The following is a 27,000-nucleotide window of genomic DNA, read 5'->3' as shown; positions in this document are numbered from 1 at the left end:
TTCCCTGAAGGCCACCAGAGTCGGAAGGCTTGGTGGAGAACATAGCCCGAAATGCTCACACCCACTGGCGTGTTCCTGCAGACAAGGCACCATGCTCAGTGCCTCATATAGACCAGCCCTCAACTGAGAACCGGGTTCTCAATCGGGTGAAGATTTGTCCCCCGGTGCATTTGGCAATATTTGGAGACATTTTTGATTGTCACGCTAAGGGGGTGCTGTGGGATGTAGAGGGTAGAGGCCAGGGACACTGCAGTGCACAGGACAGGCCCCCGTGACAAAGCATCCAGCCCCAAAGGTCAAAAGGGCCTGAGCTGGGAAACCCTGATATGGATGATAAGGACTGATGTGACCACAGCCCCTTGGGTTCTGCTCTAACGTGAGAGCGCCTTCCTCCTAGGGGAGCCGCGGGGCTGGGGAGACGATGCACGGACGCCCGCGTGGTGCAGAGCCTGCCACGCGCACGTGCCTGGTAAGTGCTGACCGTGACCACATTTTCACCGCGGCCCCGGCCCGGCTGAGGGAGCCGAGGCTTGGAGTGGCCTGGGACTGACTCCAGAGCCTTCCACCATGGGGGCAGTGGCTGGCGCTACCCACCTACAGGCTTGATGACCTTGCGTGGGCCAGGGCCTCCTCTCTCTGGGCCTCAGCGTCCACACCTGCCTCGTAGGAAGCGTGACTCCCCTGCACCAGATGGCGGGAGGGCTGGGAGTGTGGGCTCTGGAGGCAGTCCTGCCTCGGCCCCTCCCACGCGACCTCGCCTGTGAAACAGGAGCAGCGATGGCCCCCACCCCAAAGTGCGGTAGCGAGGGTGCCGGCACCGGCAAAGCAGTCGGTGGGTGTCAGCTCTGGGGGCAGTTCTTCTCCTCGCCTCACCCCCACGCCTACTGCACACAGTCTAGCCCTGAGCCTCTGTCTCGGACCCCATCCCCATCCCCTGCGACAGCCTCTTCACCCACCCACACGCTTGCTTCACTCCAGCCTCAAATACGCTGAGGCTGCTGCCGCTCAGGGGCTTTGTTCAAATGTCACTTTTGCAGTGAGAGCTACCCTGACCCCCATTTTAAGTCGCACACACACACTCACACCCCCCGACCCAACTTCCCCGCTCTCCATCTGGCGTACTACACGCCTCACTTATACTTTATCTCCCTCCCACAGAACGGAAGCTCCGTGACCCCGGGAGTTTTTACACTCTTTTGTTGACTGTTGTATTTTTAGCCTCTTTTGTTGACTGCTGTATCCCCAGGGCCTTGAGGGATGCCTGCCACATAGTAGGTGCTCAACAAATATGTGTTGATTGATTGAATAATTCCAACCATTCCAACCTAGATGGCACAGACCAAGCAAATCGTTTGGGGGATCCGAAAGGCTAAGGAAGAAGCAGAGATTTACACGCAGGCCTGGCGGGAGGAGGAAGGTCGGGGACTGATGTGTGACCCACGGACCCCCCGCTCCTACCTCACTCTGCAGGGCGTGAGCTTTCTTGGCCCAGGCCATCTTCAGGTCCTCGGGCAGTGCCGTGAATTCGTGGCACCGTGTCCTGTAGTCGCGGTCGCTGGCCAGGGCCTGGGCCTTCCTGGCGTGGACCAGGGGCACCATGTCCATGGGCAGGTGGCACTGGGCTCTGTTGCCCGCCGCCTCCCTCCTGTACTGAAGCTCACTCTGCAGCCGGCCCATCCGCTGGCAATGCTGGAGCCGGGGGTCGTCTCTCACACTCTGGGCCCCGATCAGCCTCCCTCGCTCCTTCACAAAGTCGTGCCTGTAGAGAAACTGGAAGGTGGGGGACCAGGCGGTCAGGGGCTGGCATTTGGGACGCTTACATTTCGTTTATGCGTTTTCCTTGCAGACTGTAAGAAAATCACCTGTTCTTACACTAGGAGGAGATGATTATAAGCAAAACCACAGTGAGGCTGGCCTGAGAGCACGGCTTCCTCCCTGGGGGAGGAACAGTGGAAACACTGCTCCCTTCCTCCCATCTAATTAAAACCAGATCCTTAGAACCAAAGTGAGGGGCCCCCTCCCCTTACTTGTCCTGTGCCCAAAAGGAATTTATCAAAAAGGGTAAAAGAGAAACTTGTGCTTTATCCCCCTGCACTTGACAAAACATCAAACCCCAAAGACAGGATCCATTTATTTGAAGTCTACATTTTCTGCGATTTGTTTGTGGGAAACAAAGTCACCTTCATGTCCCAAAGCTATGGATGCTATCAACAGAGTGGCTGAAACACAGCTGAAAATGCTACTGCCGACGCGGGAAACGACAGAGAAGCAGAATCACAATCTCTACTGCGAGTTCTCTTTCTAATTCTGGGTGGAGTTAGAAAACGGACAGTTCACACATTACGGGGAGATCGTTGCCTAGACACTGCAATTAGAAATAAATCGTAATCTTCTTCCTGCTAGAGACTTTTGCCTGCATTTAGCTTCTGATTAACAGGGCCTTTCTTTCCCTCTCTCCGTCAAAGAATCTCATTCATAACTAATATATTCTGCAGGTGACATCCTGTCTCACATGCTGCTAGATTTGCTTTAATTCAGGAAAATCAGCCGTAGACATTGTTTTACATGAAGTTAACAGAAATTAGGCCGGATGGAAGGTCATATCATTCAACTCACATCACTGGCTATATCTCCAGAGACCCGAGCCGCCTGGAAGGGGAGGGCGTCTATTGTCAGCTTGTAGCCTTGAACACGGAGATTCCGCCAAGACTCCTTGTATTTTGCCTACGGTAGGAACACATGTAGATCTTCTTTAAAAAAAAAAATTACATGGCTCAAAGAACAAATGCTACCCCCTTTTATTTGTAGCGTGGTGTTCCAGAATCAATTCCTGACAAGCAAAAGCTTTCGATTTTGCAAAGAAAATCTCATTAGCACCCTCTCGGAAGTGGGCTCTGACACGCAGGTATCAACACATCTGTGTAAGGTATATTTCACATGAGTGTCTACAGGATACATTGTTTAAAGTTTCTGTGAAAGTCACCAGGGTCACTGTTAGGTCCCATCACAGACACATGTGGCCCTGGAGCACATCTCCACCTCAGCAACGGGAAAGGCTTACATCACTCAGGTTGGCTGCGTTTGTTTTCGCTCGGACAAACTCGGGCAGGCCCAGGGTCATTGTGTACTGGTGTCTCGCGTCCTCGCCTGCTGCTTTATAGAGGCGCTGGGCAGGGGAAAAAAAAAAAAAAAAGGCAAGAAGGTAAGTGCTGTGCATTTCTGCAGGGCTGAAGTTCCCTCCTTTGCAATTGGGAAATACGTTTGTGAAAGGCCACTCGCTGGGTCATGGGTACACCTTCAGCCTGGAGAAGATGTTTTTTTTCAACAGAGATAGTCCTTAATGAGTCAAATTGAGTGCTGTGAAAGGAATGGGGAAGAAACTGCAAGTTGCTTGTGATGGGGTTCAGGACATGTTACCCCAATATATGGTACCTTGGCATAGTGCGTATGTTAAGCTGAAGGAAGCTGGAAGCAGCAGGAGATGGAAGACCTCTCCCTGACCTTCTCCCCTCCTGTGGGAGCTGCCCTCCCTCTGACACAGGGAAGGAACAAGCTCATCTCTGACCTCGGAAGGACCGAGAGGCATTTGAACAAACAGACCTCGCTAAGTGTCCCCCAGTTCCCTGCCCTTAGCTCACCCCCTTTTGCCCCACACATTTTCCCACGACCGTCCACTCTTCATCAAACCTAGAATAAAAACGCTCAGGTTTAACCGTCCCTCCCTCCTGGACTCCATTTCCTTGTGAAGACTCCTGCACCACCTAAAGCCTATATTATATACATTTGTATGCTTTTCTCTTGTTAATCTATCTTTTGTTACAGAGCCCCAGCCGACAACCTAAGATGGGTAAAAGAAAACATATTTTCCCCCTTCCCTATACTTTGCTCAATAATAGGCCGAGGGAAGAAAAGCACCTTTAAGAATACTATCGTGGTTCTTCCCATTGCAGACTTTTTTTTTTTTGCTGAGGACACAGTGTAAAGACAATACTAGGATCTGGGAAATTTAGGAGAAGCTCTGCCGGTTGGAAGGGAGGTTCCCAAACCCCAGTCTGCATCCTTTACTAAAATCCCGGGATCCTCCCACGGGCAGACTCACACCACTGCTGCGCTGCACGGCCTCAGCCGTTGTGAAAACATCTGCTCTCGTGATTAGAACTGGATCTGTGGTTGCTGAGTCCTCCAGGGCCAGAGGCCACTGCAGGAGGCACTGTTACCCCTCAGCACCCCAGTGACAAAGCAGGCAAGAAAGGTTCAGTGGGAATTTTAACTTGATCATGTCACGCTACACAGCCCTTTGGATTTTCTTATCCCAAGCTTGGAACTAATGTGTAAAGACCCAAATCTCCACTGACTTGGAAAAGTTAGAGTCAGAAGGAGAATTTTAAAAACGAAATTTCATTCTCTGCCAAGCTCACTCGATATTTCAAACTTGTCAGAGGGCCACTAAGAAGAAGTAGAGTGGGAATGATGATTTTATGGAGTGAGATTCTTTCCCCTGGGACCCACCCCTCTGCTAGAATATTAAAATGATAATTGGGTAAGTGGTGAGTGAGAAGAGGAAGCAGAGAACTAAGAAGCTTGGCAAACATCACACTGTAACACTGTCCCCGGACAACCACAAATCCTTCCCATCATCATCATCAGAATGACAGTGGAGAAATGATGAGCCAATATGTGCCCAGCTAGAACAGACGAATGGCAGCCCAGCACGTCTCCAACTTTAACGTGCAAAGGAAACCCGTGAGGATCTTGTTAGATGACCATGTGGATTCGGTGGGTCTGGGGTGGGGCCTGAGGTTTGGTATTTCTAACAAGCTCCCAGGGGATGCTGATGCCGTCGGTCCGTGACCACATTTGGGGGGCGAGACGACAGACTAAACCAGATTTCTTCCTGGGCCTTTTTTCCTTCTGGAAACTGTTGAGGCTCCATCTAATGACATTCTTTTCTTTCCATGCAAACACCCATCCTTCCCGCGACCCCCGCCAATCCCACAAATATTCACACATATTTTTTAGCAATCCAGCAGTTTTTAAAAAGCCCATCCCAAAGCCGTCTGAAGATTTTACCTCGTTTGTAATCTGGTTGCTGAGTTTTGCATGAGTGAGGCTGGGAGTGTCTGTCACGGCCGTGTACTTGAATGACTGGGGATGCTGACGATATTTACTCTGAGCTCACACACGAGGCAATAAGAAGACAAGGTAAGAGGCAAAAGCAGCAGAAGAACATGCTCATTAAGCACTAGCTATAAAACCTCGTTTTGCAAAGGCTGCTAGTCTGTGGCCCAGAATCCAGTCCGTCCCCTGCTCTTGTGACCTCAGAACCCAGTGGGATGAAGCAGCAGAGAGGAGAGGACGGATGGAATCAGATACTTATCAATGGGAAAGGGAGATCTAGTCCTTTGCTACGAATGTGAACACAACTATAGAAATTCACGTTTTGCTCCCAAATTTCCTTTGCTCGCTGGAAACCCTGGGCTCCTCAGCTTTGGGGGGGTACCAGAAACAACCGTGCAGCTTAAAATAATCCACATGCCTGTATGCCACTCCAGGGGATGGGATTCAGTAAATCGTCAGTGGGCTCTGTACTTTGTTTAAGTTCCAAAGGGGATTCTGATGCACCATGAGGTTTAGAAACCACTCGCTTTAGAGATTTCATTGGAAAAGCAAAGCACAAAATTAAATCTCAACTCCCACAGTGAGGCCAATTCCGCTTGCTCAGAGCTTCTAATCAATGCGTGAGCCATTCTGAGGCACCCAGGCTGGACGCTGATCGCCTTTTGCTTGCAGTGCCTTCCATTATGCCTATCTACCGTGAATGGAAATCCCAGAGCCCTCCCAGGGGTGGGCAAGATTCCTCAGGAGTTCAGAGAGCTTAGAATTCCAGACTTCGGTAATTTACCAAGAAGTTACCACCAAGCTTATAGCCACCATTTCATATACAGCCGCCAGAGAAGCACAGGGCTTAGATTAGTGCTGACCCTCACAAAAACTAAATGAGAGAGGTCTGAGCATTCCCATTTGACTGATTAAGAGGTTGAGGCTCAGAGAGGGCAGGTGACTGGCTTGAGGTCACACAGCAAATGAGTACTGGCCTGCAATTTCAGTCACTACATGTGTCTCCAAAGCCCACCCTCTTTTCATTGTACCACAAGCCACTCTTCAAAGGGACCCTAGGAAAGTACATCTTAGGATCCAGCAAATAATTCTTATATGTTAATATAGGAACTGGCTCGAGATCTGCAAAGCTATCTTAAACGGCATCCAGTCTGAATGGAGAAGGGAGTAAGGAGAGAGGCTGGGTGAGCTGCCACTGCTAACAGTGTAGCATCTAACTGGCTTTAGTAAGAAACAAACAGATTGTTGTGTAACCTCTACCGTGGAATATACTTGACACCCCCCAACCCGTCCTGGTCTCTGGTTACCTCACTGATGAGTTCAGATGCTCTCTTTCTCCCTTCAATGTCTAACGTGCCTGGAATGACACAGGCAACGCCTCGCATGAAGTTCAGGTCCGACCGGTACAAATTCTACAAGGAACAACACGAGGAATCAGAAAAGCCAGGCTCGCAGAATGAGGAAGGACCCACGACAGACAGCATCATAATCAGAGCTCAAGGCCAAGGCAGTCTCTCCAGATACATCACACTCAGCAAATACACACACGCTTCTTACTTAAATGCTCATTAGGGAGACAAAAATGTAGGTCAGAAGAAAATAATTCTGCTGTCACTTGTCTCCGTAGCTGTTAGAGGGATGCTTGGCGGATTTTTATTTTAATGTGGGCTATCAAAAAATAAACGCTGGAGCGGATTGTGGTTAGAAAGTCAGCTGTCTTGGGGCAAATGTGGAAATGGTTTAATGGGTCTTCAAAACAAAACCCAGCAGCAGAAGGCGGCATTAATTAATCATGGGTTAAGAAAGAACTAATAAATGAATCCAGAATAATCTGGCAAAGGCCCGAGTCTGTGTGGGTGGAGGCGGTGTGTGTACCTGAGGGGTCTGGGCTGACAGTTTAAAGGGAGCCCCAAGTTCACTCCCCTTCGGCCACCGAGGCGCCCCGGTGCGTGCCGCCTTCCAATTGCTATGGCAACGAGAGGCAGGGGAAGCCAGGGCCCTGCTCAAGTGACAAACGGGCCCCTGAGTTGAGCGTGGCTGCTCCCTCGTTCCTCCACCTGCTGTCGGGTTCCTGACAGTTTATGTCACTTAGTAAACGCTGTACACAGGCGGAAAATTCCAGTGGACAACAGTAACCTGGATCTGAGCACCACTCAGCTCTCAGGCCCTGCCAAACCAGAAAGAGGGTTCTGGGGGGACTGTTTTATTTTCCAGCAGAGGTCCGTTACTTGCAAATCTCCCGGCACGGAAACGTGGTGGCAAGCTGGGAGATGAGGCGAGTACCAAAAAGGATGCTGCTGCCTGTTGGGAAGATACATTCTGTATCTCCTTGGGAGTGAGAACATCCTCCAACGCTTCCCAACGCTCCCGGGCCTGCCTGCTTCAGAAAACAGGTGGCATGAGCTAGAAATGCCCTCATTGGGGTGGGGGGGGGGGCGTGAAGGCCTCCAAGACTCCTTGGGAGGACTCAGGAAGGGTCTCTGGGACCCTTATTTCCCTGCCCTCTGCCCAACACTCTCCTCTGCCTGAAGTGGGTCAGTTCCAAAGGGGCTCTGAGCAACTCTCCCAGCAGATCTCAGGCCTCTTCCGAAGTTGGGTGGCCCGGGAACATATGCACCAAGAAGAACCCCCAGCTCAAGCTGGGGCCAGAGGCAACACCGTTGGCAAGTCTTGAACGTGCAAAACCATAAGCCTTGACAGCGTCTTCCTTGGACACCATCCAAGTCCCAGCACCCACTTTCTCATTTATAGTTTTATGATCTTGCACGAGCTATTTAACTTCTTTGAGACTCACTATAGCTTCTCTGTAAAATGGGGATAAAGAGTACCGATATAGGGTCATTTGGAGGATTAAATGAGATAATGCCTGAAAACACAGTGCTCGGAATTCAGCAGAAGTATTCAATAAACTGCTGTCGTTGCTGTTAATAGATCTGTGCAATTGTGCTTATGAAGAGCTAGGCAGGAACTTTAAAAGGAAACCCAGGTACGGGATTCCTCATCTCCAGAAGCCCCACTGAGCCACCAGCAGTTTGTGGGTCACTGCCTCACGGTCAGATTTAAGAGGAAAAGAGCCTGGAGAGAGAGGCCCGGTCCCCTTACCTCACTCTGCAACCTGTGAGCTTTCTTGGCACAGCTGAGCCTCAGGTCCTCGGCCAAGGACGTATACTGGGGGAGTGGGTGTCTGTAGTCCTGGTCGCTGGCCAGGGTCTGAGCCTTCTTGGCGTGCACCAGTGTTACCATGTCCAATGGCAGATGGAACTGTGCCTTTGAGTGTTCAAAGTCTTTCCTGTAATTCACCTAGATGGGCAGACAGATCAATAGCAGCTATTTCAAAGCCGCCATTTGCATCAGGACCATGAGGGAGAGCAATGCGACGCGATTGTCCCAGGTGAGCCCAGGAGGCTTTCCTGGCAGGGCCAGGGCTCCTTTCTTGCAGCGACTGGCTTAACAAGCAGGGCTCGTCTCCAGGTCCTGCCACTCACCATCTCCAGCTCTTGGATGATCAAGGCCCATGGTTCCCCTACTTGGGGAAAATACGGAAGTTCAAGGGACAGATATAATGTCAGTGGTTCCCTTGCTCAAGTCCTTAGATCTTCCCATTTTCCAGAGGCAAGAAGACACATGGCTAAGCCGCCGCCTGCTCCACACGCTTTCTCCCCATCACCCTCTCAAGTTCAGACTGAGACACCAGGGGTTCTCCTCTCATGCTAGGTAACGGAGAGCTTCTTCAGACATCAGATGACGTCCCAGTAAATCTGGGAGCCAGGAGCAGTGGGCAGATGCTTGAAAAGCCAGTTCTGAGGGGTGGGTATTCCCAAGAGCCCAACATGCATCCTGAGGGGGGAAGGGAGAGGCCCATTTCCAGACCTCAAGCTCTGCCCCAGTCCTCGGAGGAGCGTTTGAAGGTCCACAAAGCTCACTCTGGGCTTTCTGGGGAGTCAGACGCATAAGCGCCGCCTCTTCCTCCACCCTTCCCACTGCCCTCCAAGCTCCAGCCACTCATCCCTAACCTCCGACCCCCACCTCCGCGCACCCTCCCCACCCCTAGCATACGGCCAGGGACAATTCATGTCCAATCCCGCCCCAGTACCGAAAGCAGAGAGAAGTGTTAGAAACAGGGAAACTGAGGCAGGGAACAAAAGAGACGAGAACGTGTGAAACTGTGGAAAGAGCATGCGATGGCGAGCTAGCTGCACGTTCTAGTCTGGCCCTTGCAAGCTGACCTTGGGCAAGGGATTGAGACACTCAGAGTCTAGGTTTCCTTATCAGTAACCAGGATGAACAAGTGATGCTCCTAGAAATAAGTTGATGATTAAATGAGACACTGCGTGTAAAATGTTTAGTCCTCTGCTACATGTTGGACACACATTTGATTTCATCACAGCCACTAGCCAACTCACGTATGGGCAAGGAGATACCGTATACACACGTGCCGGCATCCAGGGGATCAAATCAAGGGGTGCAAACTCAGATGCCACCAGAGACCAGACAGGTAGCATAAATGAGTGAAGGTGGGGGGGGGAGGGGTTGGCTGCATGACTAGGAGAGTACAGATCCCTTCTAAATGGGGCTCTCAGTAATCAACCTCAACAGTAGCCTTGAGGAATCCAGGTCTGGCTTCTGCACAGAAGTCTAAAACTTTTACGTAAAGTTTTCCGTTTTGCAAGGTTTGCAATTAATTTGCTCTGCAGACCCAACAGAACACCTCTGCAGTCCAAATCCAGCCCACAGGCCCCCATGTGTGGTCACTGGTCAAAACCCTAGAATGTCCAGCCTGGAAGGGAGCTAAGGGGTCAAGTAGTCCTATCTCTCACTTGACTGAGGAAGAAGCTGAAACCCAGAGGGGCCAAGGGACCTGACCACGCCACCTAGCTAGCTAGGACAGAGCCAATACCCTCAACCGGAAGGACACAGGATAGCTGCCGGCTGTGCGTCATTAGGTGGGGGGCCCCCCGCTCCACTGCGTTCTCTCCCACTTACTTGGCTCTGCAGAGAGCTCGCGTACACTGAATGCGCAAGGCTGATATCATCTTCCAAGCTCCGGGAGCCGAGCATCTGCCCTTTCATTTTCTCAAATGCCTCTTTGTATTTGTACTAAAGGGAAAGAGAGCGGGAGAGAGTAACAGCTCGAGGACAAGGGACACGGAATGGAAGAGGTGGGTATTGGGTGAAAATGTTTTGTTCTTTTGACAGTAACTGGGTGAGTTAAAAGAAAAGGCGCGGGAGTCGTCAAAAGGCCTATTCTTTCATATGCAAGCCTCCCAATGACTAAAGGGCTGGGATATGAAATGGCAGGACATGAGAGCGCTTGGGCCGCCCACACTGGAGGAAGGTGGGTACATTGTTAACAGTCTCTTCACGTGGACTTGCTTTAGGAAAGCGCTTGGTGGAGGGTGCATTTCATCTGCCGGGGGTCCATATTTACAGTCCAGCATCAGCTTTGTACCCTGGCTGGGGGATTTTTGCTGTTGTTGTAAGGCATGTTCCTTCTCACAGTCAGTTGGGAGAGCAGAGGATGTTATCCACAGGCAAAAGAAGGCAGGGGTTAGGGGCAAAGGGAATAAAAATTGGTGAGGATTCAACATTGTCCTAGGAATGGAGGTGGAGGCTTACATCACTTATGATTTCACCAGAAGCCTTTGCCGCCTGGAACGGAATGGCATCCAATCTCAGTTTATAGCCACCGTCTCGAAGTTTGCTCCAGGATTCCTTGTAACGCGTCTGTCGAGAAGATGTGCACCAATAAAGACCCTCCCGTAACCTGGTGGTTTCCTGAACTCCCATTATCAAAACGAGAATCTGGTTTCTTGTGGAGTTTTTTTCCCCCAGTGAGAGATCACTGTAGCTTAGCAAAAACCAACAAAGAGTTGGATCCTGCCTATGTCCACCCCTGGAGGGGAGAGCCATGGGGGTGGGTTTAAAAACCAAGAGCTTTGGAGTCAGAACCAGATCGCTCTGAGCAGCAGTTGATGGGAAGAAGGAGGCATGGGGCTGCGTGGGCACAGCTCTTGATGGAGAATAAAGATGAACGACTGTCTCTACTGAAGAAGAGGAAAGCGGGTGCTGATAGGGATGACGGAAGGGAAGAGTTAAGTCTCCCAAGTCTCTCTTTGGCTGGATGTCTATATTCCGATGCTCCCATATTCCAGCCCCTCAGTACAAATGTCCTTTGCACTCAGGAAGTTTTCCTAGTCTCATCCTTATCAATGAGCTTGAATCTTCTGCAGGACCAGCTACATAATTTGCAGGGCCCAGTGCAAAGGAAAACATAGGGCCCCTTGTTCAGAAATCTCAACAGATTTCAACATGGTGACAGCAGAGCATTAAACCAAGTGTGGAAGAACAGGACGCTTCTGAGCATGGGATGCAGTACAACTGTGCAGGTCCCTGAACCTCCAGTAATTAAAACCAGCCCCCCCTCCTCCATTAGCCTCACCTCACTGATATTCATGGCATTCAGCTTGGCCAGCAGGACTTCCGGGAGATCTGCTGTCTGTGTATAATGATGCTTTATGTTTTCTCCTTGTTCCCTGTATAACCTCTGTGGATGGAGAGAGGTTTTGCATTAAACCCAGAAGCCTCCCCCATACAGCCGTCAGCCAAGTTACACTCCAGGAGACAAGGGCACTGCAGCTGCCACCTCCACACAGAGACAAGATCTTGGGCGCCCTGCCTCTCCCTGGCTCGTACGGCTAAGCGCGGTGACATGCACTTCATTCCCTCCGGAGTTCTAGTTCCCAGCCCAGAACATGACAGGCTGAAACTTCCCTCTCAGTTAATACTCCACTTGTAGCACACCGCTGAGACGGGTGTCAGATGAGAAAATGATGGCTGGTTAACATCTAGTAATTTCGTTATTAACTACAAGCTAGGAAAGGACATCAAAATTCAGCAGGCACAAGAGAAAATGGCTCTTCCACAGGCGAGCTTTTCTCTGGACCTTCTACCCTCCTACCCTCCCGCCACCTCAAGGAATCTTGTGCTAATAAACGTTTCCTGGGTGGGTCTGGGGCGCTCTTCATCTAGAACTCTTATCTGGGCTTATGATAATTCTAGTAGTTAGCAATGACACGTGGAGTTGGCATCTGCCACCAGAGAAAGTTTCTAAACCAGGCTTTTCCATCCCAAATCTTATCAGATGTGTCCAAGTTTCTACGTATCACAGCAGTGCCCCCTAGAGTTGGTTAGGATAAGGAAAAAAGCAGCTATTTTCTTTTTTTTTTTTTTTTCCATACAAAAGCTCTTGTTTGACCATCTGTGTTTCTCAGAATTAAACCTGCTTCTGAAGGCGTGATGGTCAAGAAATTATACATTTCTAAACCCGTAAGTTTGTAAATCATCCCATAACATATTCTGACAGGCACTCAAGCCATCTCAGAATGCCTGTCGAATAAGGCCCAACAGGAATAATTTGTTCAACGGGGAAGCAAGGGAGACATTTTGAAAGCCCTCCCCACCAAGTTTTGTCAGTTTCCCCCATGGCAAGTTAAATGGTCTGAAGATATTTAAAAGGCACGTCCACCCTGCGCAATGACCTGGGGGCCCCTCTCAGTAGAATCAGTCGGCCAGGGCTAATCCACGTCTTAACATGAATTTTTTAGAGGACCTCATCATTCCGTCTAGTTTACGAGGAACCCTGCGCTGAGAGGGCAAAAGGCCAGATCTCGGCTTCATTTTATAAAGGGAGTATGGGAAATGGCTCGAGAGTTAGTCTAAGGTACATAAATCAGACCCAAATCCTTTTCAAAGTCTTTGGGAGAATTCCGAAAGCAAGAATTCCTGCCGTGTGTCCCAAGGAGCCCTAGGCATTCTAATTCCTAGGTGTTATAATTACCAAGAATTTCGCCCAGAAGTCCCATGTCCGAAAACAATGCTTCGAAACAAAAGGAGAGGGGAAAAGACCTCGACCACAGACAAATCCCGGAGACGTGCAAATGGGGAGGAGTGAAAGCATGGGGCAGTGGGGTGGTGGAGCCCTCCTTGGCATCCTAAGAGCAGCGGTAACACCCATCTACATCCTGATGAGGAGGCCCCGCCACTAAGGTGAGCCCTCAACAAAGGATAAGAAGCTCCTTCATCCTTAGAACAACAGAAGGAGCAAGCCAAGAACCCCTGGGCTTCAATCGCAGGGTTGAAAGAAGAGCCCACTCTTAGAGTCGGAATGCATATACATTATCGCTTACATCCACTGCTTGGGTGTAACTAATTCTGGCCTGGACCATCTCCGGAGTGTCTTTAATACTGGTAAACTTCAAAGCATCTGGATGCTGACGGTACTTCTTCTGTTGAGCAGAAAAAGATCAAAGCTGTGAATTTTGTGCTGTTCTTTCATGCCATTTGAAAGAGAAAATCATAGGTTGCTTGAGATTAGAGTGAATTTGTGAACATAATTATTATTCGGCTTCCTCCATCTTTATATCCTAGGTGCCTTCAGGTTAATATTTGTTTCAATTTAAGAATAACCTCGTGTCAATTAACATTAAAGTATTTCTACCTGGTGCAAAGAAAACATCTCAAAATTAGGTTATACCAGTAAAATACTAGAGGATACACACTTAGTGAAGGATTTTTTATATAGCCTTCAAATACTGTCTTGCAGTTGTTTACATATTTTAGTTCGGGTCTCCCAAGCAAGAAAGAACACTCACAGTTACATTGATCAGCTGAAGTTTTCCATTTTCCTTCCACAAAAGAACTGGGCAGAGATTACCAGAGTCAAAACCCTTGCATTTAAGTCAGTGACTGTACATTATCTAATCACTTTAGAAACCGGGTCAGTTAACATACACAATAATTCTATAAGTGTTATAAGAAAAAGGGTGCTATTATTGAAAGGAGTCATCATACAGTTTGAAAGAGACTGAGTAAGACAAAAAAAAATTACAAGAAATTCAAATGCTAACAGAGTCCTAGATACCCAATTTTGAAGTATTCTGAAAATTATGCTTCAATTCATTCCTTTTTTTTTTTTAATTACAGTTCCAGTAGACTGAAAACAGTGGCTATCTTAATGGGATTATGAAGTATATCTTTTCTCCAATCAAACAATTATTTTAGAAACACTTCCTTATTTATTGGGTTGGATATTTGTATACTGGGTTGTCTTAAGAAGACAGTTCAATATCCAGCTGAATTTGACCCATCAACTGTTTTTGTAAATAAAGATTTATTAGAACACAGTCGTGCCCGTTCACTTACGTATTGTCTATGGTTGCATCATGCTACAATGGTAGAGGTAAGCAGTTACAACAGAAGCAGTGTGGCCCACAAAATGAAAAATATCTACCATCAGGTCCTTTACAAAAAAAGGTTTGCTAACTCCTGCTTTAAATGACAGGTGTGTGTGCATCTGTGGCTCTTTCACGGTGCCTGGCATTCTGTCTGAAAATTTAGAGGCCAATCCAATTTGACACTAAACTGGACATGTGCCAAGCTGGAATGAGATGGTTGGGAAAAGTTGCTGGAAGATGTCTTGCCTTCCTGAAGTTTGAGGACTAAGTATAAAGCACGGAAGATAAGCAAATCTGTTGAATAAGTTTGCAAAATGTGGTAGAAGATTAAGACCACCGTGGGACAGATGGTTCCAAAAAGATCCCTTGGATGCCAGACTTTGATGCACGAAGGAATCATCTCGAAGTCTAAGTGATGTGTATAATGGGAAATGGTACCATTAGCATTAGTGCGTAGAGGCCAGGGAGGCTGCCAAACATCCCACCAGGCCCAGGACAGCCCCACCGCACAGAATTATCAAAACGTCCACAGGGCCAAGGTTGAGAAACCCTGATCTAATCTTTAAAAGATCTGCTCAGGGATACTGCCCTAAAATGCGAGGAAAGGGCTCCTTTCATAAGCCTTCGGGTCCAGCGAGGTTGGCTGCGAGTAGACGGGAGTGAGATTCAGATAGGAATGAGACCCTCCAACAAAAAAGAACCAGAACCGTGTCACGTGTTCGACACCACATGAATATTCAAAAACTGTTTACACTGCCTGCTGCAGAAAGAAAGGGAGAAAATGTGCGTGAAGTCACAAAAGGGCTTTCTAGGTGCAATAAATGTATCTTTTTATCACCTGTCCCGTGTTGCTTCATTAAAAAGGTGAGTTGCTGGGTAGCAATTGAGCTCTGTTTGATTGTCATTATTATTCATAATATCATTTGTCACCCACTTTGTTTTGGCCCGGGCTCTCTGGGCCCCTACTGGGGTGTGTTTGGTATGTAGTTTCCCTCTAATTACCAGCCTTAGTCTGGGTTTTGAGGCCTTTCATGTAGCTTTGCCTTCTTCTTTGCCTTTTGAGTGGAAATTATTTTAATTTTATACAGAAATGCCGCACGCCTAATGCAGCCAGGCCTGCTGCACGCTGTCAGGGAATCTCACCTCGCTAATGAGTGCTCCTGCCTTCTTCGCCTGCTCCACATTTAATGACCCGGTGGCGACCCAGCCCGTGCCTTTCATCCACTTCACATCTGCCCTGTATTGGTTCTGACAAAGGAGAAAGGAAAGAAAAAAAAAAAGGCAGGCCATTGTTGGTGTGCGGACACTTAAAGGGCTGTTAACAGCTCCCCAATGTCGCCCTGGTGCCAGCTGAGTCAAATTAGATGCCACTTTTGTCTTATCTATTTCTGCACAGTCACAGGTAGGGCTCCAAAATGTAAATTAATTTCCCGCTTAATTGGAGCCGCCCCGCTGCCAGCGGCTTTGGCCCCGCCCGACACTATTGGGGGTGGGGCCGCAGGAGCCAAATGAGCCGCATCCCTCATTACGGGCCACGCAGGCCTCCGGAAGAAGGCCGTCCTCGCTGTCTGCTTTGCCTGGTCTCTTGTTTAAAATGACATGCAGGGGAGAAGAAAATGAGAATTCACAACAGAACCCAGGTGGGGAGCTATTTGAGGGAATATCACAAGACATTCGAGGCTTCCCACGGTGCCAGTTCCTTCTTAGGAAGCTCGGTGCGGGGCGGGGGGTAGTTCTCATTTTCTCCCTTGCCATTGAAGGAGTACTTTTAATGGAAAGCCATTTAAGTGGACACGTCTCTAAAACTAGCATATCACCTCTGGATCCGGAAAGAGCTCTACCTGGAAGGGTGTGTCTGCGCTGCCTCCACCCCAAGCCCACGTGTGACAGTCTGGTTGCAACTGACCTGCCTGTTCGGTTCACCCACTTTCTCTTGCAAGAGTCAACCGAAGATGAAAGAATATAACGAGAAAGGGGAGAGCGTTGTTGACGACTAGCAAGGTGCCCTTTCTAAAAATGGGACCACCAGCATTAGAATGAGTACCAGGGATGCTCTCCCAGAGCAGGCCACAGTTAAGGTCACAAATACATGCCTCCCACCCCACTGTCGCCACCGCCCTGCAAGAAAAAGAAATACGGAAAACATATGTAGATCAGAATTCCAAGAAGAAAGGAGTAACTGTATGATTTTTTGGGGTAGTATAGAATCTAAAATGGGCGTAGTTTGAGTAAAAGTTAAAGCACTAGGAAGCTAAAATGTTTCCACTTAGGGATCCAGAAACAGGTATCTCAGAGAATAAACGACATCCTGAAGGGTTTGGGAAAACCCTGGCACCAACACCAGCACACACACACATAAACCCACACACAGAGCTTACATCACTCTGTAAACCGTAAGCCTTCTTGGCCCATTCCACCTTCATGTCTGTGGGCAAAGCTGTAAAGTGATGGGATGCCGTCTTGTAGCCTATGTCTGTGGCTAAGTGCTGAGCCTTGCGGGCATGCACGAGGTGGATCATGTCCAGGGGGACGTGGCACTGGGATTTGGTGTCCTCAAATCCCTTCTTGTACTCCAGTTCACTCTGCAGCTTGGACATTTGCAGTGAGTGGCTAATTTGCGAATCCCCCCGGGCACCCTTAGCCCCAATGAGTTTCCCTCTGGACTTTTCATAGTTCTCCTTGTACTTCACCTAAATGAGAGGAAGAGAGCAGGGGTACATTAGCATCTCCTAAAGGAATTAAGTATCAAGCCATGCAAGAAAGTTAGAGCAAAGCCATACAACAGAATCCTATCAGAATTAGTGTCACAGAAAGCTTGCCTCCTTAGAACAACTGATGTATTTCCTTTGATCAAAGAGTGAAAAAAAATATTACTACTCATTATTTCCTTTTACACCTGGACTGCCAGAAAGCTCAGAGCTAAACTGAAAGTTCAGCTATAGAACAGTCTTCTCAATTTCCTGGTGAAATTCTATCTTTTCTCTATGTATATCTGGGTTTATTTTTAAGTGGCCTGTTGCTTTCATGAAAGCCACTGTATAATCTTTTTTGGCAACAGTGAGAATATTATAAAGAGAAAGTCATCACAAAATGAAAAGACACGGAATATCTAAAATACAACTGCTGTTTCAGAAAGAAGCTCAAATTAAAGACAACTGAGGTACATATAAATATTTAGGAGTTATGGGGAGCAAAAGGGAGCACATTGGCCTGAAAAAGCACTAGGCCAAAAGTAATGAGGATCCGAAAAAAGAATAAATATAGAAATGCTTTGAAAACTGTAACAGAATACTGGTGTGTGGCATCATTTCAACCTCATCATTACCGTGGCCATCAGGAGACTTGGGCTCTACTCTCAAATCTGCCAGCAAGAACAACGGTATTAATATCTGCCACAATTTATTGAACACTTACGATGAGCCAGGCATGGTATAAATCTGTGTCACTCAAAGTGCATCTGAAGACAAGTGCTGGTTTGTAAAATGTTACCAGTTGATAAGATAAGGGGCTTGTGTCATAACGGAAATCAACCACATTGCCAAGCCACTGTTTAGTTCAGCTGATACCTATATACATTTACGGATATATTTTCTGTATATACATATACTATATATATATATATATATACACAATAGATACAGAATATATATACATGCATATATATTGGGGGTTTTTTTGGAAGCAAGACTTTCTCGATGAAGGAAGCAGAGTTTGACTTACATTCTGTCCTAGGCTCCTCATCTCACATCAGACTCATAACAGACAGCACTGGACTACAGAACACTTAATATACCTCAATTCATTTCATTTCCTCATAACCATTTTGCAATTACCAATTTACCCATGAGTTAACTGAGATTTTGAAAGGTTAAACAACCTGCCCCAAATCACAAACTGGTAGGTGATGGAGTTGGGATTTTATCCCAAGTCTATCCGACACCAGAGCAGGCCTCTACAACCTTAGAAAGTCATGGAATGTCTCTGGGCATCAGCTTATCTGTAAAGTGAGTGATTTGGATTACCACTCACACTACTACTGCTCATAATAACAGTTACGACTTACCAAAAGCCAGTGTGCAGCAGGCAGTGTACCAGACACTTCAACGATTATCTCACTGCAAGGTGGTCATATTTATCTACATCTTACACATTAGACCCCTGAGGCTCAGAGAGACTGAAAACCTGCCAGGACACTTTCAGACTCTCCCAGATGTAAATGTCAGGATCCGTGGTGTCGAGCACAAGCTGGGGACTGGCTTACCTCGCTGGCCAGGTCCCTCTTGGCTTTGGCTGCCAGGAAGGCCAAGGAGTCAAGACGCAGCTCAAACCCTTTCGCCTTCTGCTTTTCCCAGTTGCTCTTATACAGTTTCTAAGGGGATTTAGGAGACAAGAGATCATCCTCATGTGAGAGGGCTTCACTTAGACTCTTCAGTGACCTCTCCAAGAGGCAAACACCTATTACATCCTTCTGTAGAAACCCTGAGAGCCAGAGAAACCTGTAACTGGAATACAACCAGACCTTCTTGTTCCTGCCTTAGGGCCTCTTGCCACATAGGGCTTTGGCCAAAAGAGGCAGAAATTGAACTCCAGAAGACTTGGAAAATACTAGGCGTCTTCATGGCAGTCTTAATGACTTGTCACGGGTGGAATAACATTGCACAACCCACAGCAGCATGGCTGAAAATTCTCTTCTCCATCTCTGTCCACACACCCCACCAGCCCAGCAGCTGCTCCAGCTGCACCCCTTTTCCTTTCCGAGCCCAGCCTCTAGTCCATGTGGGTCTTTTCTTTGTTCCTCCCATTTTTTGTCCTGCCCCCCACCTCCAGATTTCAAGTTCTTTCTTCTGGAAGGCTCCCTCCATTTTTGTGTGTGAATCAGTTTAGCTTCTGTTGCTCCTTCTAATTCTCCCCTCTACCCATTCCTCGGATCAGGACCCTAAAGACCTGGGAGCCAAGCAGAAGAGCCAAGAAAGGCCCCCCCTTAGAAGACAGAGAAGGAAAGCTGGAACTGTGCAAGCTTTCGTGTCTAAGGAACAACTGCCCTGTGAACACTCCTCTGAGTGTTTTGCATATATCAGCTCGCTGAAGCCTCAAGGCGACCTAATGTCGAGGAGGCTAGGAGTGCCCTCATGTCCCATTTTGGGACAACCAAGAGAGAAGAAACTGGTTAAGCTTGCACACCTAGTAAGTGTTAGAAACAAGGATCAAACCCAGGCAGTTTGAAGCTAATGTCTGAGCTCTTATTTACTCCCCTCTTAACGCTGTTTTAACTCCAGTCCCGGAATAACCACTTCTTCCTACCCCATCCTAGAGTCAGTGGTTCAAATCTCCCACCAGCTCATTCCTACCAAAGGCTGGTCTTCCCTCCCCTAAGATACTGGTCACGAGCTGTTTACGATGACCAGACGTACGCAGCCTCAGCTGACACAGACACACCGACATGGCCGGTGGGTTCTGTGGACCAGGCGCCTACACGCAGGGAAGCAGAGCCCTGGGCTGCTCACTCCCTCTGGCTGTACCTCACTGAGATTGGCGGCGTTGGCTTGGGCCTGTAGGAAGAGAGGCTCGTCTTTGCTGATGCTGTACTGATGGACAGACTGCTCGTGCCCTGCTTTGTAGACCACCTGTAGGGAGAGAGCACCGGGTCAGAAGCAGGAGGCAAGGGAGGAGGTGGCTGGCCGCTCAGCTCCCTGCGTCTTACGTGGAAAGTCCATCACCAGACCAACCAGACCTGATGCTGCTGGCAGCGTGCAGGAAGCGAGGCTTAACGCAGAAGAGGTGATGCAGGAAGGAGCAGCAGCGGTGAGGGGCCGGGAGGAGAATGTAGCCGGGGCGTCAACCTGAGATCCCCTCTAAGGTTTTCGTTTTCACACCTTTCCCTTGAGGAGGCATCGACTTCCCCAAGCTGTCCCCATCCACAGTGTCCATGGCCACAAAAAGTAACCCACCTGAGGGCTCAGAGGAGCACAGACTCCCCAGGTGGGAAAAATAAGAAGCATCCCCTGTCACCTGCACCCCATAATCAAACCTAATGTTTCCACAGGTACTGACACCTGGAAAGTGAACAGTAACCAAAAAGGCAACATGAGTGAACATCTCCTCTGTGGAAACCATATCACTCCTGCTCTTTCTCTCTTCCACCCTCTCCCACTCCCCAGCTTGAGTTTCCATGCAGTGGTTTTCTGCTGACTCTGAACTATGCTGATTGCATGCTTTCATGGCAGGTGTACCTGGACCTCTAGGAAGGAAAGGTAGGAATGTCCTGGCCAGATGGTAGCAGCTACACCTGTTCGGCCGTTGACCACTAACATGTAAATAACATATGTGGTGTTTCGTTGTCCCACCTTCCACATTTGAGCTCAAGTGGGCATGAAATGCACACATCCCACAAGCAAATGTTATCCTCCTCTCTCCTGGCTCCAGAATTATGGAGTCTTTGATAAGAGAGAAAAGAAGGAGAAAGAAAGAAGGAACTAGGAAAGACTGAAAGCTGAAAAGGAATAATGTCAGTTGACATCTGCCCTTAACAACCAGAGGAGAAGTGTAGTGGGTGAGGCAGGGAGGCCTGGAAGCCCATAGAGAGCTGGGTCCAGCCTATTTAAAGGAAAGGCTCTTCGGTCCCTGGATCATGCATGGGCAGCACCCGCTGCTGTCCCCAGAGGTTCCCAGGCCCATGACACAGCAGCCCGGTGGAGAAAGGGCAGCCTGGGACTCACCCCACTCTGCAGCTCCTGGCTCCTCTTGGCGTGCTCCATCTGGGAACTGTTGGCCACACTGGTAAACTTCAGCTCGTCCACCCTCTGCCTGTAGTTTTTCTGTTTCCAAAGAAAAGGGACCCCATAGCATTAGGATCGGGCTGTCCCCACCATCACACACATGCATACACACGCATACCTTCTGTGACCCAAGCATTTCCCCAGGGGGGATGCTCCGGCTGGTCCTATAGCTTAAAGAGGACCATGCACACCTGAGACTTCCAGCCCTGGTGAGCTTGTTTGAGTTGCTACTACTGAATGGGGACTGGAATTTTCCCTTCTGTGAACGCTGTATGTTACCATGAGCCCTGGGATGGAGCCGTTTTATAAACCTAGATCTGACATAGGAGAGCGAGGTGGAGGGAACTTGGACTTTACAACCATGAATCCCAAGGTCCAAATCTCCCCTCTACCTATTCGGCTTCACGGCCTTGGGCACATCACTGGATCACCGGAGCCACTCGGGCTTGGACTGTACAGTGTGGAAAACAATAGAAGCTGCTTCACTGAGGGTGGTGCGGAGGCTTCCATGCCACACTTGCCACGAGTCGAGTCCCTGGGCAGAGTAAGTGTTCACTATGCTCGCCATCACTGTTATTCACGGTGCCATCAGGATGACCCAGGAAGTATCAGCTCTAACGAAGGGCAACGCCAAGAGTCACATTCAGCAGGTGGGTGGCAAGGTGGGATTTGCCCTCCCAGCTCTCCGTGTTCCAGATCACTGGGCTTGTCTTCATCATGTTGCCATCTCACAGCCACCATGCAACTGGCAAAATTTGAATGTGCTAATTCTGTCCCCCCATGGGGACTTCTTGTCCTTCCTGGAGGCTGGTTCCTCTGGCTTTTCCGTTGGAGTTGCCAGAGTTGATGGGAAAGGAGGCTGCTGAGAATGGCTTATGGAACACGTGGTAGGGAGATCAGAGACGAGCAGAGCCCCCAGTGCTGTCAGCAAGAGGGTTGTCGATACTAGTCGAACCCAAAATAGGGATTGGAATATGGAAAACTCCAAAATTTCTTCCCTTCGGGAAAAAAATGAATCTGCAAAAAATATTCCAAAGAGACTTGTACTTTTTCTTTCTCATTCCAGTGTGTTGAATGGGAAAACTCCTTCCCTACGTAATTGAAGGAAGTCACAGTGCCCCTCCCATGGCTGGAAATTCCCGGGCATCCCAGCCTCTGCATTGGTCAAATCCTAAGTGTGTAGGGAGGTACCAAGAACCCACTCTGCCCAGGGCAGAGCAGGGACATGAAAAAGGCAAAGGAAATGATACCTTCTTGCCCCTTGAGGAGCATGAAAATTAGTCAGTATAGGAAGTGAGACAGGAACGGGCATTCCTAAGGCAGAAGGTCCCCTTACTGCACCCCATCCAAGTCAAATGGGGTTCGGCTTGCTCCACCTGGATTTCAGTTGGTCTCAGAGAAGTTAAGTAATGAGAACCCTCCTTATTTATGCACTCTAACTTTCAATGTGTTTCTGTCTGAGAGAAGGATGCGTACAGTTGAAAAATGAGAATAAATTACAAAACGTGTTTGGGGGATTCAATTTTGTTTAATAGTCCAGAGCTGGGGCATTGGACCAAAATACTGGGTACAGATCCCAGCCCTGCCACTTACTGAAATGTGGTTTTGTCTCTCACCTTTCGCAAATGTAAAATGGGGCTATTAATAGAATACTACTAGTGTCTACTCACATAGCAATAGTAAATGTGAGCGACAAATGAACAATAGGTATGCAATGCACTCAAAGTCATCAATGAATGATAGCAGTGGTTACATAATTATTACCAGTCCATAAATGGCAGCTGTTATCGTCACTATTATTACCTTATGCGAGAGAAATGCCAACCCAGCCTTCCTGGCACCGAAATAAGAAACCCCTTTGAAGATCCCAAACAGAGCTCCCACAATAGTCCCATTTCCAAACGAAATGTCCTTCAAAAGTCCTCCTCTGCCTGCTGCCAACGCCAGCTCTACACGGTATAAAGAGAAGCACAGGCTTGGAGCCACGGGGACTTTGTAGAGCATCCTTTCCAACGTTCTCATTTTTATAAGAGAGAAAGAGGATCGGCAGTGTTGAGTGACTTGCCCGAAGTCTGCAGTGAGTTTAAGGCACACGCACCATGAGAATGCCGACCTCCAAACACCAGATTCTCTGATTCAGAAGGAATCACACACTTCTTACACAATAAACGTGTTTCCTACGTGACTAACTGTATATCACAACCATTCTGAAGGAGGCTTTGGATCCAACTCCTACTTTTAGTTGGCTTCTTACAAATGCCTCCCCGGGAAGCTTAAGGGTATGAAAGTTAGTTCAGGGTGTGCTGTGCATGCAAAATGAAGACGTGCTCTTCTGAGTCTCACTCAAAATAAGCCTGGGGATGGGGGAGGAATCAGAGGGAAAGGTGGCTCTCTCGGTGGTGACTTGGGCTGAGAGAGACTAGAAGCTGGGGGCCTGGGCTCAGGTTACCTCGCTGACCAGCTGCCCAGCCTTCTTGGCCTGCTCCAAAGTGAGGCTGCCTTCCGTCAGCCACCCAACGCCTTTCATCCACGAGAGGTCGGCCTTGTACTGCAGCTGCAAGAGAAAAACCAAGCTCTAATCAGACACGTGGATGCGGATGGGGCAAAGTTAACGGGCGAGTTAGGAAAGCCCTCGATCCTGTATCTGTCTCTGTGGAAGAGCTGCTCTCCGCTCCGTTATAGTCCGGCAGAACTCTGCTTGGGGGTGAAGCCACTGGCTCACCTTGTAATCAGAAGAGGCTGTTCTACCTTAACTCTGAAACACCTCACTGCCTTACCAAAAAGAGGGATTTTCAGACTTTTTGCCTAAGGATCTTATCTGCCAACCTGCTACACTTCCCAGATGTACTTTTCAACATTTACCAGATTTACCATTTTCAACACTTGCTTCCTCTTTGCTCATCCCGTTACCGACACATCTTGACTTTCGCAATAGCTCTGAGCCCCAATCCTCCACCCTCTAGTCTCCACTGTCTTGACTCATTCTCTATCTCTACCTCCCCATCCATCCTCCCTGGGCCTGGCACATCTCCAGAAATTCTTCTTAGTCCTCTGAGTCACCTAATAGACTCATGCACAGGTTCTAAATCACTCTGAAATTGTCACTGTATCCAGTTGCAAGAGATGCGTGGGGAGAACTGGCAAAGGGCCAGGGCTCACCTCACTCTGCAGCCCATAGGCTTTCTTGGCCCAGCAAGTCTTCATATCTTCAGGCAGCACGGTGTATCCATGCAGTTTCTTCCTGTAGCCCTGGTCACTGGCCAGAGCTTGGGCCTTCTTAGCGTGCCTCATGTTGACCATGTCCATGGGCAGGTGAAAGTGGGTCTTACTCTTTTCGAAGCCTTTCTTGTATTCAACCTTGAACGCACCAAAACATGCTGTGTTACGTGAAGCCTGCCTTGGCAGGAGTGATGTGAAAACACCGGAAAGCAGGCCAGGTTTCCATGAGGAACTGGCACTCTGGACAATGGCACCTGTCTGTCCAAAGGATGTGACCCAAGTCTTGGCTCTGTAAGGTGGTGGCACCTGGAAACTGAGGTCTCACACTACTTTGTCTCTGGGAGGAATGCCTCCTAACTCTTTTTCCTCACTTGCTCCAGGAAGAGAACGCTCTACCCGTGGTTTCTGTAGAAACTTTAAGAGGCAAAATAACAAAGCTTGGGCTCCAGGGCCAGCCAAGCTTGAGTTCAGATCTGATCAGCCCTTTGTCAGCTAGATGACCTCTAGAAAGTCACATTACCTCGCTAATGGCTCATTTTCCTTGGAGGGCTATTGTGATAAGTAAACAAAAGAGTAGCTCAAACCCACTTAGTGCAGGGATGGCACAGAGCAAACACTTGATAAATGTTAGCAATGAGGATGGATGACGTGATGACGGTGGTGATGGTGTTTCTGGTGATATGGTGATAGTGATGGTGGTATGGTGATGGTGTGATGGTGAGGAGAGGTAGTACAGCAGAAGCAGCATGGTGCCAGTAAGTAAGAGTTCTAGGGTCTAATTCTCCACTCCTCCACCACTACCACGGACTACTATATGACTTTGGGCAAGTCCATCCTTTTTGGCCCCATTTGCTCCAACTGCAAATGGGAAACACCAATTTGTTCTCTGTCTAAACTGAAGCCAAATGCTTCATGACTCTGCACATCATAGGGCTTGTTCTGTAGGCACGACCACAAGGGTGACCCAGATGCCAACACTCTTATTCTATTTCAAGCCCTGGGTCCTTCATGACTCATTAGGTAATTATATCTGACTGCATCATCAGAGCGGCATAAGCTGACCTCACAGCGTAGAGCAGGCCCTCGTAAAGCAGAAAACCAATGCCCGTGCTTCCTTTCTGCCTGTTCGGCATTGACAACGAAGTCTTAATTAGAAACCAAGTCTGACCTTCTGGCAGAACTTTCCTTCCCCAAAGGCTTCTGGTAAGTGACATTTACCAAGGTTAACCTCCAGCCATTACAGTTGTTTACAAGCAGTGTCATTCTGAGTGGTTGGAGCCTGGATGCCCCAGTTGGTGGCTAAACATTTTGAATATCGTGTGTGTTCGGACGAGAGGATTCATCCAGGACATCACCTCAATAAACAGGATGCCTCCTGTCTAACTCTCCCAGTAGAATTAAGCTCCATTAGGGAGGAACCAGTTATGTGCTGTTTGTTCTTACGGCCCCAGTGTCTCACACCGTATCTCACGCAGAGTAGTTGTTTAGTAAACACCCGCAGAGTGAATAGATGTGGCCGATCGTCTTGTACCGTGAACAGTAGATGACGGTCCCCGACCACATGCTTCTCATCTACTTTAAAAGAACAGTATCCTTTGCCAAAATAAAGAAAGAGAAAACACTTCTCATGTAAGCCAGGAAAGAAATTATAAGTGGAAGTGGAAAAAATAACAGTCTCCAGTGAAGCAGGCTGGGGGAAAACTTTCAGAGCAGCACAACTCTAAGTGAAGCTTTGGGGGGTAGAAAAGCATTTACCTCACTGCTCATCTTGGCAACCTGCAGGGAGTGCAGAAGCCTCGTGTCTGTAGTTCCCAGGACTTTGCCTTTTGCTTTTTCATAATCTTCTTTGTATTTAATCTTGAGAGAAAGAGGAAAGTCGACTGTGAGAGAGAAACTTTGCCATCTAAGGGGCTGTGGTTTAACAAGTGCAAGGGGAACAAATCTAAAAAAACACCTCCCAGTCTTTCTCGAACCCAGTGGAAGATTAAAGTATAGCGATGTTTACAATGTTAACAGTCATTATTTTTTTCTGCGGGACCACTGACGTTTCACCGGAACAATTTCTTATGCATTTCTGAGTTAATGAGAGAAAACCTACGTTGCTAGCAAGCTCTCCGGAGGCTTTGGCGGCCAGCAGAGACATGGCATCCAGCTTCATCTCAAATCCCTTCCCCTTTGTCTTCTCCCAGCCTTCTTTGTACTTAACCTGACAAACAAGAACGCAGGTGAATGGGAGTCGCTATCCAGAGTCCTGCCAAAAGTTGAACAGAATTTTGTTTTTTCAATAACAAAGTCTTCTTCTGTTTACAGACCAGAATTTTGGCTGTTATCAAAGTGATAACATCAATTATTAACACGGTTGATTCCCTCACTATAGGGTCATGCGGGGCCGTGCTAATGGGAGGGGGCAAAGAGAAGACCCATGGGTTCATCCTAGCGCTGTTGTTTCCTGATCATGTGACCTTGGACAAATCACTTTACCTCTTTGGGCCTCAGTTTACCACTTGAAAAACCAATACTATATTATCTGTCTCAGGGTGGCTGTGAGAATAAATTGTATACACGAAAACAGATAACCTAAGCACGTAAGGTGCAACACGGATGTAAGTTATTCTTATTGCCATGGTAGTGACACCTGACTCTCTCTATCCGAT

At 48.3% G+C, this 27,000-nt stretch overlaps 1 protein-coding gene across 10 annotated transcripts in view; it reads right to left on the bottom strand.

Annotated features, from left to right (window-relative positions):
- The window catches only part of NRAP (nebulin related anchoring protein), a 76,296-nt gene that overhangs the window by 13,931 nt on the left and 35,365 nt on the right, over nucleotides 1-27,000 (bottom strand). For 9 of the 10 annotated variants that reach the window (XM_073793956.1, XM_073793958.1, XM_073793959.1 and 6 more), the window contains 19 exons: nucleotides 26,445-26,552; nucleotides 26,102-26,203; nucleotides 24,287-24,484; nucleotides 23,577-23,681; nucleotides 21,068-21,166; nucleotides 19,871-19,975; nucleotides 18,613-18,720; nucleotides 16,730-17,041; nucleotides 15,495-15,599; nucleotides 13,305-13,403; nucleotides 11,558-11,662; nucleotides 10,735-10,842; nucleotides 10,102-10,215; nucleotides 8,221-8,418; nucleotides 6,426-6,530; nucleotides 5,071-5,169; nucleotides 3,062-3,166; nucleotides 2,617-2,724; nucleotides 1,459-1,770 (listed from right to left, as the gene is read on the bottom strand). In XM_073793956.1, the coding sequence (XP_073650057.1) occupies nucleotides 1,459-1,770; nucleotides 2,617-2,724; nucleotides 3,062-3,166; nucleotides 5,071-5,169; nucleotides 6,426-6,530; nucleotides 8,221-8,418; nucleotides 10,102-10,215; nucleotides 10,735-10,842; nucleotides 11,558-11,662; nucleotides 13,305-13,403; nucleotides 15,495-15,599; nucleotides 16,730-17,041; nucleotides 18,613-18,720; nucleotides 19,871-19,975; nucleotides 21,068-21,166; nucleotides 23,577-23,681; nucleotides 24,287-24,484; nucleotides 26,102-26,203; nucleotides 26,445-26,552 (2,595 nt within the window). The remainder of the gene's footprint in view (nucleotides 1-1,458; nucleotides 1,771-2,616; nucleotides 2,725-3,061; nucleotides 3,167-5,070; nucleotides 5,170-6,425; nucleotides 6,531-8,220; nucleotides 8,419-10,101; nucleotides 10,216-10,734; nucleotides 10,843-11,557; nucleotides 11,663-13,304; nucleotides 13,404-15,494; nucleotides 15,600-16,729; nucleotides 17,042-18,612; nucleotides 18,721-19,870; nucleotides 19,976-21,067; nucleotides 21,167-23,576; nucleotides 23,682-24,286; nucleotides 24,485-26,101; nucleotides 26,204-26,444; nucleotides 26,553-27,000) is intronic. The other variant, XM_073793961.1, reaches the window with a different exon arrangement.

The sequence above is a fragment of the Tursiops truncatus genome, chromosome 16 (assembly GCF_011762595.2).
Source record: "Tursiops truncatus isolate mTurTru1 chromosome 16, mTurTru1.mat.Y, whole genome shotgun sequence".
Classification (NCBI taxonomy): domain Eukaryota; kingdom Metazoa; phylum Chordata; class Mammalia; order Artiodactyla; family Delphinidae; genus Tursiops; species Tursiops truncatus.
Note: the sequence above shows the minus strand (reverse complement) of the source record. Positions and strands in the feature narration are given on the sequence as shown.